Source organism: Pyricularia pennisetigena, chromosome 2 (assembly GCF_004337985.1).
Source record: "Pyricularia pennisetigena strain Br36 chromosome 2, whole genome shotgun sequence".
Taxonomy (NCBI): domain Eukaryota; kingdom Fungi; phylum Ascomycota; class Sordariomycetes; order Magnaporthales; family Pyriculariaceae; genus Pyricularia; species Pyricularia pennisetigena.
This window is the reverse complement of record NC_043741.1, coordinates 1,659,137-1,674,732: the sequence shown is the minus strand read 5'-3', so window position 1 is coordinate 1,674,732 and position 15,596 is coordinate 1,659,137. Positions and strand designations below refer to the sequence as shown.

The 15,596-nt window shown below is 52.4% G+C and overlaps 5 protein-coding genes across 5 annotated transcripts; 3 read left to right on the top strand and 2 right to left on the bottom strand.

Moving 5' to 3' along the window:
- Positions 1-319: 319 nt before the first annotated feature.
- Positions 320-1,244, bottom strand: PpBr36_00437 (uncharacterized protein; the record flags this gene model as incomplete). The annotated part of the gene is made up of 2 exons (XM_029887630.1): positions 320-819; positions 923-1,244. 2 exons carry the CDS (start codon positions 1,242-1,244, stop codon positions 320-322), a joined length of 822 nt encoding a protein of 273 aa, XP_029752392.1.
- Positions 1,245-1,993: 749 nt separating this feature from the next.
- On the top strand, positions 1,994-5,426 carry PpBr36_00436 (uncharacterized protein; the record flags this gene model as incomplete). Its single annotated transcript, XM_029887629.1, has 5 exons — positions 1,994-2,576; positions 2,674-3,309; positions 3,370-3,936; positions 3,990-4,082; positions 4,150-5,426. The coding sequence occupies 5 exons, from the start codon at positions 1,994-1,996 to the stop codon at positions 5,424-5,426; spliced, it is 3,156 nt and encodes a 1,051-aa protein (XP_029752393.1).
- Positions 5,427-5,987: 561 nt separating this feature from the next.
- Positions 5,988-7,888, top strand: PpBr36_00435 (uncharacterized protein; the record flags this gene model as incomplete). Its single annotated transcript, XM_029887628.1, has 4 exons — positions 5,988-6,224; positions 6,306-6,766; positions 6,841-7,212; positions 7,282-7,888. 4 exons carry the CDS (start codon positions 5,988-5,990, stop codon positions 7,886-7,888), a joined length of 1,677 nt encoding a protein of 558 aa, XP_029752394.1.
- Positions 7,889-8,909: 1,021 nt separating this feature from the next.
- On the top strand, positions 8,910-12,203 carry PpBr36_00434 (uncharacterized protein; the record flags this gene model as incomplete). Its single annotated transcript, XM_029887627.1, has 3 exons — positions 8,910-8,921; positions 9,058-10,615; positions 10,690-12,203. 3 exons carry the CDS (start codon positions 8,910-8,912, stop codon positions 12,201-12,203), a joined length of 3,084 nt encoding a protein of 1,027 aa, XP_029752395.1.
- Positions 12,204-12,773: 570 nt separating this feature from the next.
- Positions 12,774-14,567, bottom strand: PpBr36_00433 (uncharacterized protein; the record flags this gene model as incomplete). Its single annotated transcript, XM_029887626.1, has 2 exons — positions 12,774-14,224; positions 14,372-14,567. The coding sequence occupies 2 exons, from the start codon at positions 14,565-14,567 to the stop codon at positions 12,774-12,776; spliced, it is 1,647 nt and encodes a 548-aa protein (XP_029752396.1).
- Between the last annotated feature and the right edge of the window lie 1,029 nt (positions 14,568-15,596).

The following is a 15,596-nucleotide window of genomic DNA, read 5'->3' as shown; positions in this document are numbered from 1 at the left end:
TGAGGCTGTAGCTTGTGTAGATAGAACTGCTTGGTTACGAGTGGATGGCGTTTGCTGAATTTAACCCCAACCCTTACGATCTTATTCATACAGCCTCACCTCTATCTTTGTCCCGAGGTACCAAATACATCATGAGATGAATGCTCACTCACTTGTGCAGTACAACCCGGCGCCATGCCTATTGAGCTGACATAAATACATGCCTTACAGTTTGTTTCGCCACGACTGAAAGATAAGACAATGCATCTCGGGGGTATACTAAAGCGCTAACAACAAAAATTTGATCATCCGCTTGGACGGGTTGTACAAGATTCGCCGGCTAATTGAAGAATCCCGTGTCACTCTCATCCCCATCTTCATCCTTCTCATCTAACTGGGCTTCTGAAGACTGTTTAGAATTCTTGGTAACAGTTGTCTTGCCCTTCTTGTCGGACGCCTCTCCCGACATTTTTTCCGCACGAGATTTGCTGGCGGTGTTGGCTTTGGTTTTGGTTGCCTTGGTGGCGGTTTTGGCTGATTTGCGATTTTGCAGCTGGTGCAGTGCACTCGGTCCAGACTCCATAGCCCGCTCAATCTCGGTCCAAATGGGATGTCTTTCTGACCGCAGCAGGGCCAATTTCGCGTCCGACTGGTTCTCTGACTTGTCCGTGTTTGGATACAGACTGACGTATCGCTCGAGGAATGGAAAGTAGATGGCGTAGTTAACATCGACTTCGGCCGTGTGCAGGTCCTTCTTCAGTTCGGTAATCTGCTCCGGATCTTCGGCCTGGTCAAGCTTCTTGCGCACATACTTGACGAGCTTTTGTGCCTTCTTGCGCTCTATTGGTTGCAGCCGGAAAGAGTGTCAGTAGAAAAATACACCCAAAAAGGTCCAAGGGGAAAGGATTGTTGGCCACAGAACCGCGTCACGGGACAAACGAACCAAAAAACCGGACCATGTGGTATTTTCCAATCATGTGGCTTCTATGCTTCTTCTCCTGGTGGCTCTCTATCCTGTACTTGAGGGCAGACATCTCGCGCTCCAGCTCTGCGCGCACGGTGGGCGGCATCTCCGAGGCGCTCTGCCTCGACAGGGCGCGCTCGATGTTCCTCGCCCGCTTTTTGACCGCCGCCAGCGAGCCATCGGCGTCTACTTGATTCTTCCGTGCTTGTTTGTACTTTTTTTGTGCGGGGCCGCCTTCTATGCGGCTTGCACGGTCGGGATGAATGTCGTCAACTGACGCATGAGGTCGTTTGATGCCCATCTTCGGCCGCCTGTCGGTTGCTGGCTAATGTGGCTGTTTCGTCCAGGTCACAGCAGGCGAAAGAAAGAGAACTTGATCCGGGGAGCTTGGACCGTGGCAATTATATTGGGCAAGACCAAAATCCGTTTTCCCTTCAACAAGATTCTGTCCAGATGCGTTTCTATTTGTCCTTCCCCAATGTTCAATGTGTCGCATTACTTTTTTGTTCTTGCGAGAATAGATATCTGCGCCGAAGTGATCAAAAATTCCCCCTGCGCCGGCCACCTTATCTTATCTCCCCCGCATCCGATTTTCCCCACTGGAGTATCCTTGTATTGTGGGTAGTCCTCGAGCTGACCTACCAGGAACGCAGCTGCACCTTACATTCAACCTATGTCATGTTAACTCGCCTTACCGACAGAATAAAAAACCAAAGTCAGCAATTTTGTTATTTATTTATTTTTTTTTTCACTTCGATTCTCAGACGGCTGTAGGGCAACATCGGCCGCTTTCATCAGCCCCTTCGGTCAAGGGGACTGCGATGTGCGCGTCTACCTAGGCTCAGTCGCGCCATTGCTGATCAACAGTAGAGAGAGTTCTGGACAAGCATATGGTTATTCACATACACTACCCGGGTAGCCAGCTTTGAGTATGGGTCATCATCCGACCCACGACTTACAAAGTGTATCACGACCGAAGAATTTTGATGTGCACGACCCCAATTAACGTGGCAATCTCGTCCCCTGCTCGTTAGGGGAACCCACCTAGCCATGGGTGACCGGCCAGAACCAGGGCTGATAAAATGGTATCCAAGCGCCACACGAGACTATTTTCTCCATGTTAGTCTCCAAAACCCAAGAGTTGATATATATCAGCCAACTGGTCATGCCAGAAACGGCGCATTCGACCGCAAAAAGCTCTTCACATACGACAACATCCCTCTGTTGACGACATACGACTGGTCACCTACACTGCCGGATATCCTGGCCGTAGGTAATTCGAGCGGTGATGTCAACATACTGAGGATCGATGGCGAGTCCAAGGCCATGTCGGCCATCAGGCCTAGAGCGCCTCGCACTTGCCAGGCCGTAGCCTTTAACACCAATGGGAAGTTGGCAGTTGGCCTGGAGAGGGCCCGGGGTGATCACAGTCTCTACGTGTGGGATGTGAGCCAGCTAGACAGCATTACGCAGGCGAGTCCTAGAGGGTTGCCCGACAACTTGAAGTTCCCCGACCCTGTGTACAAGAACGAAATGGGCGTTTCTGTATCGAGTGTCAAGTTTTTCGAGGACAACCCAAACACCCTGGTTATAGGCGCCAAGCGAGACGGTCTGCGGATTCACGATCTACGTGGTATGTTGGTTTTACTTGTCAGATGTTGTAGGGCTGCTTTGCCAGATCGGGTTGCTGCAAACAACCCAAGACTAAGTTTTGTGTCCCTGTCCTACAGATCCTTCGTCGGGGGCCACAACTTTCCGCACCCATTGCTGTAATAATCTTGCAATTGATTATGCGGACCCCAACTATTTTGCCTCTTCAGTCCTTGATAATCCCGGCATCATGGTCTGGGACCGCCGCGCGACCAGCAGGTTCCATGCCTCTCCCTCCTACACCACAGCCACGGAGGATCAGCCATCCTTCCCTTGGGGCGGTGCGTTGCAGCTTAACAATGCCCTGGGACTTGAATCAGACGACAGCTTGGGCGACATCACGACCTCCTTCATCAGGTCTATGCGGTACTGCAGAGACAGGCGAGGCATGCTTGCAGTGCTATCCCGTACGGGCCAGCTGAAAGTAATGTCGACCAGTCCCGAACGTCTCGACGAAACCTATCGGGTCGAGGGTAGCCCTGAACTCTTGGAAGTGAACAAATCCAATGAAATGGATAGCAAGTTCTTGGATCCCACCAAGCAGAACGAGCGAATTGTATCGTTTGATTGGGTCACCAACGCAAACGCTGCACAGCAGCCGAGACTGTTGGTACTACGGGCCAACAGTGACTTTGAGATACTGGAGGTTCCGTCCTTCACGAACTCCTACCCGTATAAACTTTCCCCATGGCAGGCCCCAAATAGAGGGTTGGAGAGTAAGGAGTCCTCCAGCAGACCCAGGTCAAGTTTTCCTTCTTAGTGCTGACAATATCCAGCTAGTGGCGATCATCATGATCTTGTACAGTTTGAACCTCAGGAAGCGAGAGAGATTCTTGCGCCAAAGATAATGCAGGATGCACTTTCCGAAATACCACTCTTCCAGGAGCCCAAACCAGATGCACAAGCAGTGGTTGCCAATGTGCTACAATCTCCATTTCATGGTGGCTATCACTTGAAAGACCTGGAAGCGGAGGGCTCCCCGCCGCTCCCAGACTCCTTTAGGACAGCTACCACGGTGGCGGAAAAATTAAGGATACTGAGAGAATATGCAAAAAACACGCTCCCCTCCAAGGGGCTCCAGAGAAGTATCCCCTCCAGGAACACTGATAAGTCCCTGAACCCTCTCACTCATGAGGGTGAACATCCAATCACCTACCGGGAACGACACGAGCAGCTTCTCGCCACGACCATGTTCACTCTTGGTTTTCCAAGCGAGGCTCAGCTCTTTATCGACCACGTCATGCTCTGGAGAGCGAAAGAGATGTATCTCTTTGACTGCGAAAGGAACCGGAAGATTGTAGCCGACGACCCTTGGCTGAGAGACACATGGGCGTGGATTGCAGGTAAGATACACTGACGCCAAAAAAAGCTTTGAGCCTGGCTAACTAATATGCAGGCGCCGAGGATGCGGCTCAGGATAGCGGGATGACGGCCGCACCCTTGGACTTGAGCTACATGGGAGTTGCCACAATATGGTTTAGCGATCTCGGTGAGGCTTTTTCGGCTCTTGTCCATAACCACAGACCTCGTGCATTATGCTGACTTGATATGAACAGGGAATAAACCTTTAAACAGATTGGTTGATGGCGGCGCTGCACTACCAGACTCGGCAGCCTGGGAGCGGAGTATCAGCGCCATTTGTTCAAAACAGGCACTTCCCAAATTCGATGGCGCCGAAACCAAAAAGGTGCATCATCGGCGTCTATGCTTGGCAATATGTGGCTGGGGCCGATCAGGTACCAGCGACCTGTTGGAGTTTGAGGAGACCCCTGCCTCCGAGAAGACAAGTACCTGGCACACGATGACTACGGCCCATGCACTGTTCAAGGGCGAGACAAAGAATGCGATAAAACTGCTCAAAAGGGCGAGTGCCGAGCATCCGGAACTGATGTTCGTCTCGCTGGCACTGCAGCTTATGATGCGAGGCGACAACGATTTGGCCAAAGAACATCTCGACTTTGACGAAAACATAGCTTCCCAGAAAGATCCATATCTGAGAGCCATCTCGTCTCTGATTGCCACTCGTGGCTGGCTCACCATTGCAAACCAGCGTTCTCTACCATTACGTGAGCGAGCATACGTTGCAGTCAGGTACCTGAATGATGAGGAGTTGTCACAGTGGCTGACTGCCGAGGTCCGAGACGTGACCGAAACGGGAGATATCTCGGGTATCGTCCTCACTGGAATCACTGACAACATGGTGGAAATCTTGGCCAAGTATGTCCAGAAGTTCCATGATGTGCAAAGCGCGATCCTCATCATGTCCATCTGTGCACCCCGGTACGTCGAGGACTACCGCTGCGCAGCATGGCGCAGAGCCTACCGGGCGTATCTGCAAAGGCACAAGGCCTACTTTCAACGTACCAAGTTCGAGGTTGAGAGCACAAAGAAAAGCAAACGGGACGGCCAGCCGACAATCGCGCCGCCGTTTCGACAGATCGCGCTGCGGTGCATCTATTGCGACGCCGAGATGTCCATGTCCAGGGGCGCTGCCGTCGTGGCGCCTACTTCAGCTCCAGGCTTGGAGCAGCAGAACCCATTGACGGCAAAGATGGTCAGCGCCGGAATCAGTTGTCCCACCTGCAAGCGCCACCTGCCTCGCTGCGTCGTCTGTTTAGAGATTGTCGGCATGCCTCGCTCGGACAAGCCCGAGGCGTCTACGGACCCAGAGGTGAAGCTTGCGGCACGATTCCCGACCTTCTGCCTAAAGTGTGAACACGTGCTGCATCTGGATCACGCACGGCAGTGGTTTGCAAGGCACGCCGAGTGTCCGGTGCCCGAGTGTAGGTGCCAGTGTAACTTTCGAGCGAACCCGGAGCTGAATTACAAGTGAGGCAAAGGCTGGAGTTGGTGAAATACAGCTACGAAGGGGATTTTTTTTTTAGTAATGTTTACTCTTGGAATACAAGTTGTACTCTGATCTGGTGTGAAAAGATACTCCAAAACTATTAGTTCCAGAGCTAATGATAGTCATGGGCAAGCTTGATGATGTAGTCGTGATTAAAGATTGTTAGGTGAAATGGCAGCAGTAAGAGAACCATATCAGAGGTTGTTGAATAAAAAGTGGGTCTTCCATTAAAGTCGCGTCCACTTGCTTGCCAAATTCCGTTGCGGACGCGACCTCCCAGGAAATTTAACACAAACTACAACCTACCCATCAATCATCGAACCTCAACACCGTCCGCAGTCAGTATCGAGCATCCGGTCAATCAATTTCATTCAAGCATCGGTTGAGAAGGACATAAAACCGGGCGCGCTGTTTGCGCACCAAAAAAAAAAAAAAAAAATCATGTCTGTTGTGTATGTAACTGTTTTGCCCAATGCGCGCACCGAACTATCGTCTGGAGCTTGTGTGAGCGCCGCTAGTCATACCTGATCGGAAACACTGACGAATATGATGATTATCAGTGAGAGTTTCGACAATATCTATCTCAACCTCTCGAGGGAGTCGGGAAAATGCAGGTTCGCCGAGAACGGTCTCGGCTGGAAGCCTGCTGGCGGCGGTGATGCTTTCACTCTCGACCAAAGCAACATCGGCGGCGCAAACTGGAGCCGAGCAGCAAAAGGTTACCAGCTCAAAATTCTTCAGCGCAATTCAGGTCTCATTCAACTGGACGGTTTCCAACAAGAGGTAAGCGCCATCCCGACAGGCGTGTAGCAGCCAAACCATCAAGCGGAGAGAGCATCTGCTGACGGATTTGCGCGGTCGCAGGATTACGAGCGGCTGAGCAAAATTTTCAAAAACTGGTACAGCCACAACCTAGAAAACAAGGAACACTCGCTACGCGGCTGGAACTGGGGCAAGGCGGAATTCGGCAAGGCGGAGCTCACTTTCAACGTTCAGAACCGGCCTTCGTTCGAGGTGCCGTACTCGGAGATCTCAAACACGAACTTGGCGGGTCGCAACGAGATTGCGGTCGAGTTTGGCGTGGACGGCGAGAAGGAGAAGAAGCCTACTGCGAGCAAAGACCAGCTCACCGAGATCAGGTTCTACATCCCCGGCACGACGACAAGAAAGGAGGCCGAGGGCGAAGACGCAGGCAGCGATGCGGACGAGGAGGAGAAGAATGCCGTCACGCTGTTTTACGATACGCTGATCGAGAAGGCGGACATTGGCGAGACTGCCGGTGACACCATCGCCACGTTTCTGGATGTTCTGCATCTCACGCCAAGGTTTGTCCATTCCAGATTCCCCCATGAGCTTTCCCCCCACCTCTAGAGTAATTTTTACTGACAATTTTTATCAGAGGTCGCTTCGATATCGACATGTACGATTCATCATTTCGGTTGCGGGGCAAGACGTACGACTACAAGTTGCAGTACGAGTCGATCAAGAAGTTCATGGTTCTTCCAAAGCCTGATGAGATGCATTTCCTCATCTGTATCGGCTTGGATCCGCCTTTGCGCCAGGGCCAGACCCGCTACCCTTTCATTGTGATGCAGTTCAAGAGGGACGAGGAGGTTACGCTGGATCTCAACCTGGCCGAGGAGGAGTTGAACGGAAAGTACAAAGACAAGCTCCAGGGCCACTATGAGCAACCACTACACCAGGTTGTGACCTACATCTTCAGGGGCTTGGCCAACAAGAAGATAACGGCCCCGGCGAAGGGCTTCCAGACGTAAGATGAAATCTTGATCGAATACCGGCCAGAGTATTTTGGGACATTTACTAACCCTTGCCCTAACAGACATCGTGGCCAGCTCGGCATCAAATGCGCCATCAAGGCAAGCGAGGGATTCCTGTACTGCCTGGAAAAGGCATTCATGTTCGTGCCGAAGCCGGCAACATACATCTCATATGAGCAGACGCAGTCCGTCACCTTTTCGCGTGTGGGCGGTGCAGTATCGGCCACGCAGACATTCGACATTACGATTCACATGAAGGGTGGCGGCTCATCGCAGTTCAGCAACATTAACCGTGAGGACCTCAAGGCTCTCGAGACCTTTTTCCAGGCCAAGGAGCTGCGGGTTAAGAACGAGATCGACGAGGATGCCAACCTCTTGGCCGCTATGCGCGACCAGGCGATGGTCTCCTCGGACGACGAAGTGGGACCCAAGGCCGATCGGGGCTCAGCTGACGAGGACGAGGAGAGTGTGGACGAGGACTTCCAGACCGAATCGGAAAGTGACGTCGCTGAAGAGTACGACTCTGACCACGAGAGTTCGGGAACTGGCTCTGATGAGGAGAGTGACGGAGGCAAGGGTGGCCGTGGTAAAGACGATGACGACGACGATGAGGAGGAGGAGGAGGAGTCGACAGAGAAGCCTCCTAAGAAGAAGAAGAAGACCTCGTAAACTCCCGTTCAAACGAGTCGTCATGCTTCAGGATGAAAGAGAAGAGTTTCTCTTGGAGAATTTCAGGAAATGAATGGTCACGAAATGCATCAATAATCATCCCGTAATGGGAGGGCTGCTACCAGTCCACAAACAATAAATAAATAAATACCCTTTTATTATTCATTCGTAAGATTCAGTGTCTGAGATGTTCACCATGACCCCTTGCTGTGATTTAAACTAGATGTCCATCATTTGTGGATTTCCTAAAGTAGCATACCGACCATGTTGGTTTTACCCATTCCAGTGGTCTTTTCTTTTTTTTTTTTTTTTTTTTTTTTTTTTTTTTGTACCCTGGTATCTGGTTCCAAAGCTGCCGGGCTGCCATGATCAAAATATGGATCCCCCTTTGGCGGGGTGTGGGACGGGAACTTGTGCGCGGGCACTTACGTAGCGAGGTACCTAGCCTAGCAGCAAAATTACACGCGTGACGAAGTGGCAGGCAGTGAGTGCCCCGCCTTTGGGCCCAGCAAAAAGAACAAAATCAAACGTCAACCCTACAGTAGTCAAGGATACTTCCCAGTCGCATCATTTCCCGCACTCTCGCACGACTTGGGGGGGTTTGTTCTTTCACAAAAAACTCGATCACCAACTTGCAAACGCACTGCAATCCCGATCAAAGCGTTGCTCACATCAGTTGAACTTGCTCAGTCCGACTCCCTCACGAATTTTACCCACCCTCTTTTTTTAGGTACCGAGCCGAAGCTTTGCATAATCTCCCCCTGTTCAAGTCCCACGTTACCTCCAGCTTGTGTCTATCAGACATGTGCGCGCGGAGGTAGTTGCCTCAACTTCACCGCCCGAGAGTCCCAACTATGCTGGATGAACTAGCAAAGGGCTGCCGTTCAACCGCAGCTGACTAACCTGGATAACCCAAAACTGGAAACCATCAATATCCACGAGGCAAATTCTCGCAGATTCGCCATCTTCATTCTCGAAACCTAACTCCAATTCCCCGCCGGCTGCGGCGTAACCAGGCAATATGGATGCGCAGGTAAGGATCACGTCTCTGTCTTGCTAGCCTTTCGTCTCACTCCAGGCAGTTACAGCATCGCAACAAATTTGGTGTCGACATGACGGGTGTGAATCGAAATGTGTGGCTAACGTGGTTGCCTCGTCGGTCGCTATAGATCGAGAACGCGATCCAAATAGCCTGGGACCCTCAGTCCGACCCCTCTCTTAAGAGCCAAGCCTTCGAGTTCTTGCAGCAGCTTCGGGCAGATCCCTCTGCTTGGCACATATGCTCGACGCTTTTTACCAAGTCACCGCGGTCGGCCGACGTGGTTCGTCTTGTATCTCTTGAGATCGTTAACCTGGCTGTGCAAGTCCAGCAGCTCGATGCTGCCAGCCTCACGTTCCTCAAGGATTCTCTGCTCGACTATGTCAAGCGAACTTATGGCCCGGGTGCTCAGGATGAGCCAGATGTCCCCAGCTTGCAGAACAAGCTCACACAGACTCTGACATATCTGTTTGCACACTTGTACAAGTCGGGTTGGGAAACTTTCCTCACGGATTTTCTCGCCTTGACGGCCTCGTCGGATGGGAACCCTCGCCAGAGGGACAACATCCGAGGTGTTACTCTGTACCTGCGAATCCTAGGCTCCGTACACGATGAGATCGCCGACAACATGCTGGCCCGCCAGGGCAACGAAGGCAAGCGCAACGCCGAGCTGAAGGATGCCATTAGAGAAAGGGATATGCGGATTGTGGTCGAGTCGTGGCAGGACTTGCTTTCGCAGTATACCGGACGAAACGACGCTATCCTAGAGCACACACTAAAGGTTATGGCCAAGTGGGTTAGCTGGATCGACATATCCCTGGTAATCACCCAGGATATGCTCAACTTGCTGTTCCCTCTCATTGGACGTGTAAACGCCCAAGGTGGAGCCGACATGGTCCGGGATGCAGCGATCGAGGCGTTCACTGAGATAGCAGGCAAGAAGATGAAGCCTGCGGACAAGACGGAGCTTATCAGCTTTTTGAACCTGCGTCAAATCATCTCAGAGCTAGTCGCCAGCCCACCCCTCAGCCAGTTCCGCGGTACTCACCGATACGATAGCGACCTGGCAGAATCCGTGGCGAAGTTGGTCAATGTGGTCGTCACGGACGTTGTCAAGGTTCTGGAGGACGGGTCCGTAGGAGAGGAGACACGGGCAAAGGCTGGACAGCATCTGCAAGATTTCCTACCGCTGCTGCTACGCCTTTTCTCGGATGAATACGACGAGGTCTGCTCAACCGTCATACCATCCCTCACAGATATTCTTACGTTTTTGCGCAAGGTCCCCGAGCTACCCGACGCCTACAGAGAAATGCTACGACCCATCATGGATGCCATTGTCGCTAAGATGCGATTCGACGAAACTTCACACTGGTTCGAAGGCGAAGAAGCTGAAGAGGAGGCCGACTTCCTCGAACTACGTAAGCGTCTGCAGAACCTCCAGAAGAGTGTAGCGGCTGTGGACGAGAACTTGTTCATCGACGTTATGAGCAATCTTGTCGCAACTACGCTGCAGAACTTGGACGAGCGGGGTGCACAAATGGACTGGCGGGACATAGATCTCGCGCTGCACGAGCTGCTACAGTTTGGGGAATTGGCCTTGCCCAATCAAGGGTTGGCCGCCAAGAGTCAACCATCTAGCAATGCTGCGGAGAGGCTCAATGTTATCATGCGCAAGCTGGTTGAATCATGTAAGTGGCCACTTGATTTGATGCTGTTAAAAGTCACACAGACCAGCTTGGAAGCTAACCCGGACGTGATAAAGCTATCGCCGACTTCCCCCATCCGGCAGTCCTGCTCCAGTACATGGAGGTCTGTGTTCGTTACTGCGTCTTCTTTGAGACCAATCATTCCTACATCCCTCGGGTGCTGGAGAACTTTGTTCGTTTGGTCCATTACGATCTCACAAGGTTTCGGGTGCGGTCCTGGTATCTGTTTCACAGGTTCGTGAAGCAGTTGCGGGCTCAGGTCGGTAACGTAGCCGAGACGATAATACAATCGATCGCGGATCTCCTGCCCATCAAGGCCGAGGTGTCTGCGGAAGACGGCTCCGAGGATGACATGTCGTCGGACCAAACCGACAACTCAGCCGACGCCATCTTCAATAGCCAGTTGTACCTGTTTGAGGCCATTGGCTACATTTCATCCACCTCGGCTACCCCGGTCGACAAGCAGGCTTTGTATGCAAGGTCAGTAATGGAGCCATTATTCAGAGACATGGAGAATCATCTGGAGAAAGCCAAATCGGGTGATGCACAAGCCATTCTACAGATCCACCACGTCATCATGGCGTTAGGTACTTTGGCCCACGGCTTTGGCGATCATGCGAAGCCGGGACATCAGCGGCAGACACCCGACAAGCTAGTCTCTGCTGAGTTTGCCAGGGCGGCCGAGGCCATTCTGATTGCCCTCGGGCAGCTCAATTCTCGTATGGATATCCGCGCCGCCTGCCGCTCGGCCTTCTCCAAACTCCTCAACGTACTTGGCTCAGCCGTGCTTCCACAACTTCCGCAGTGGATCGAGGGTCTCCTTTCACAAAGTTCGTCCAAAGACGAGATGGCCATGTTCCTTCGTCTGCTAGATCAGGTCGTGTACGGCTTCAAGACGGAGATTTCGGATGTCCTTAACTTGCTGCTCACCCCACTTCTCCAGAGAGTATTTGCGGGACTCGCTGAACCCATCACCGGCACCGACGATGAGATCCAACTAGGGGAACTGAGGAGGGAATATCTCACTTTCCTCCAGATCATCCTCGACAATGACTTGGGAGCAGTGCTGGTCAGCGAAACGAATCAGGGTTTCTTTGAGTCGATCATCTCGTCGGTTGTGAGTTTGGCCAAGACTAGTGGCCATGTCAATATGGTAGCCAGTCGTCTTGCGTTCTGCACGCTGTCCAGGATCGTCGCCGTCTGGGGAGGCCCGGATGTGGCCAACATCTCTGCCAATCCATCAGCACCTACCGGCGCCCCGACCCCAGCAATTCCGGGCTTCGACCAGTTCATGATTGATCGCTTCCACCCTGTCTGCTTCGAGGTGCTGCAAGATCCGCAGTTCAACCCGAGCAAGGACGCCCAGTCCAAGCAGGTGCTGAACGAGATAGCAGCATTGGAGCAGGCTATTTACGTGAAAACGGGCGATGCCTTTATCAGCCATCTCCAGTCTTCGCTGTTTCCTGCGCTAGGTATCGACGGGACCGAATTCCTTCGATGCATGACAACATCGACCGATAAGAAGACGTTTGGAAACTACCTACAAAACCTAATCAAGAACCGGAGGTAGGAAGCTCAGTATTGCCGGCAGGTCGGGACGTAGGTGTCAGGTATTCAATGATAATGAGGACGGACGTGTAGGCTGGGGAGGCGGAATATCCCCACTTGACATTTGACCTTTTTCTTCTTGTGAACATATTCCAAGCGGCGCTTTTTGACCGGCAAGTTAGGAAAGATAAAAGAAACAAAGATTGTGCCACATTTGGGCCAACGTGTTATATACCACCTCAATAGACTTAGTGTCCAGGTGATAAATGTAGTTGCCCGAGTTTGTTAGGCCTTGAGGAAAGCTCAACATTGAGTAACCCAGATGGAGCAATGTTGCATTGGACTGAGTGACTAGAGCGTTCTATTTGGCACAGTTGGAGCAGTGAATGCGCGGGTCATCTGCTTGAGACCATGCATAATACGTCCTTGGCAGGGGTCCAGCCAAAACAGCACATGTACAATGAACACATGTGTATAACTGGCTTGTCTGCGATGGAGCTTTATCTAGCGAATAAATTTTACCTATAGGCCTAGCCACACAGCACTATCCATCCCAAGGTTGGCCGTGAGAGAGTAAAAGGCAAAAAGAATTCTAATCTACGAGTATCTTGGGCTCGAGCTTGGAGTAGTTGCTCAGGAAGGCCTCGAACAGACGAATCGAGTGCTCAACGTCATAGGAGCCTCCGGTCTCGCGGATGCTGTGCATGCTCAGTTGCGGGTTGCCCAGGTCGAGGGTGCGGATGCCCGTCTTGGCCGAGAGCATGGGGCCGATGGTACTTCCGCACGGTGAGTCGTTTCTCACCACGAAGAGCTGCAGCGGGACAGCAGCGAGCCTGGCCGACTCCTGCAGCAGCACGATGCCGGGCGAGTTGGTGGCGTACCTCTGGTTCGCATTGACCTTGATGACGGTTCCCTTGTTCATCTCGGGTGAGTGGTTGCTCTCGTACTTTGCAGCATAGTTTGGGTGGACCGAGTGGGCCATGTCGGCCGAGATGAGGAACGACGTCGCGAGCGACTGCTCAAAGGCTGTCGCCGTGGCCGAGTCGTCCTCCCCCTCGACCTTGTGGTACGACTTGTCGCTGGAGGCGTCATCGGAGAAGCGCGAGGCCGGGACAGCGCAGAGGCGGCGGATGACGGCTGGGAGGAGGTTCGAGTCGGCACCCTGGCTCGACGTGGATCCAATCTCCTCGTGGTCGAAGCACGAGATGAGGCGAATGCACGAGTCCGAACTGAGGCTGTCCTGTGACTTGACCGACTCGATCAGGCCCATGACGCTGCAGAAGGTCATGTTGAGGTTGTCGAGGCGGGCAGAGTAGATGAACTCGTCGTTGAGGCCGCCGAGGCAAGATTTCTGGGTGTCGTACAGAACGAGCTCAAAGTCGACGACGTCGTCGGCGGCCACGCCAACATGCTCCGCCACTATGTCGACAATGTACGGGTGGTGGCGCTCCGTCATGGCCTTCAGAGGCTGGTAATCGCCGTCCTTGGCGGAATCGGCAGAACCGTCGTCCTTACTGCCGGCAGCTGCAGCGCCGGTGCGGTTCAGCTCGGCGGCGACGAGGCCGGCGATGGGGAAGAGCTCTGTCTCCTTGTTGGGGTTGAACTCGGAGGCACGGTTGAGGTGGATGGCAAGGGTAGGAATGCGGAGGATGGGCCTGTCGACCTTGACGAGGCGCTGGGCGAAGCGGCCCTCGCCGTCTTTGACGAGGGCGCGGCCGGCGATACTCAGGTCGCGGTCAAACCAGGTGTGCCAGAGCCCACCGCCATATGTCTCGACACCGACCTGCAGGAAGCCCGAGTTGGTCTTGCGGCTGACGGGCTTGATGCGGAGACATGGCGAGTCGGTGTGGGCTCCGACCATCGCAAAGGGGTTCCCCGGGCGCCACTTGGCGCCTATGGCGAAGGCGACGATGCTCGAGCCATTGCGGGTGAGGTAGTACTTGCCGCCGGGACGCAGGGAGTGGGACCAGTTATCCCGCTCCTTGATCAACTCAAAGCCGGCTTTTTCGAGCAAGGAGGCCGACGTGGCGACGGCATGATAGGCTGCAAGCAAGGAAAGATGGATGAGGGTGATGATTGCTGGTTAGCACTTGCTTTCTCTGTATGTTTCATCTGCATTTCGCATTGCAGCGATGTTTTCCTTTTTCTTCCTTTTGATCGACAACGGAAGCATGGTCACGGGGGACTCACGTGTTGGTGAGGCGTTGACAAAGTCCAAGAACTCGTGTGCCGACTGTGGAGGAGCCATGGTGCGTACCGAGGTAGTAAAGAACACCTGTTGACGGAATGATGAAAAATGTTCAAATCGAAATACTGGGCGTTGTCTAGAACGAGATGCCGGTTTTGCACGGGGGACTGCAGCAGTGATTCTTGTTCGACCTAGCATCTAATTACGTTAGGGTAGAGGAATGAGGAAGCTATGATAGGTCGTGTAGGTAGACGAGTAATGACACGCTGCGGCAGGCGGTAAGAGGTGAGGAGGTAGGAAGCTTTCTTTGGTTGGTTGGTTGGTTGGTTGGTCGATACGATACGTACATACATACGTAGATAGATACTGTAGTCTGGTAGTGAAAAGGTACCTTAGGTAATGAATAATCGGTACGGTACTGGTCAAAACATCATTCGCTGCACCGACCCGCCTTGCAGCCAGCGTAGTAGTAGTTTATTTAACACAGTGCGAAGGGTTATTTTCGGCTGGTGGTGGCCCATCCCGTTTCGCCCCGCAGATATTTCGCCTTATTCTGTAACCTCTGAGACAAGCAATCCACCTCCGTCTTTTGTCAGAGACGTGGGGGGAGAAATACCCTTTTCCTGGGTGAAAGCAAGCATCTAGACTACCTTACCTTGCCATGCCAGCCCAAAATTGCTCCAACAAATGTTTCTATGTTGGGCGTGTAACCTGTCGGTTTTGCCCCAGCGGCGATACATGTAATAATCTACGATGCGATGCACTGCCTCATCAGCCCTACAATCAGATATGAGTAGGTAAAGGTGTGCTGTGTGGTCAAAGAAATTTTAAAACAACAAAGAAGAAAAAAAAACAAAAAGAAAAAAAAACATCTAATCTTATTTCTGCCATGCCAGCTTACCTACATAACATTCCGTAATTTAGTGTTGCCCTTAGTTTATCTGTATTGGGTCCTCTTGTCATAAGAATGTGTTGTGGTAACCATGGGATGACAAAAGGGAGGATAGCCAGCAGATTTGTACACCAATCCTCATCTCATCAGGTGTGTGAAGTTTGTCCGATAAATTTGGGTCTTGTGGATATGGCGCAGTCAGTAAGTTGCTTACTATGAACTCGACGCTGGTAAGAATGACTGACTGCCCGCCACTCCATGCCAAAGCGAGCGGTGACTGGCCCTGCGCACGGGACGTATGCGCGTAGAGTTTAAGATATCGTCAGAAATATTAC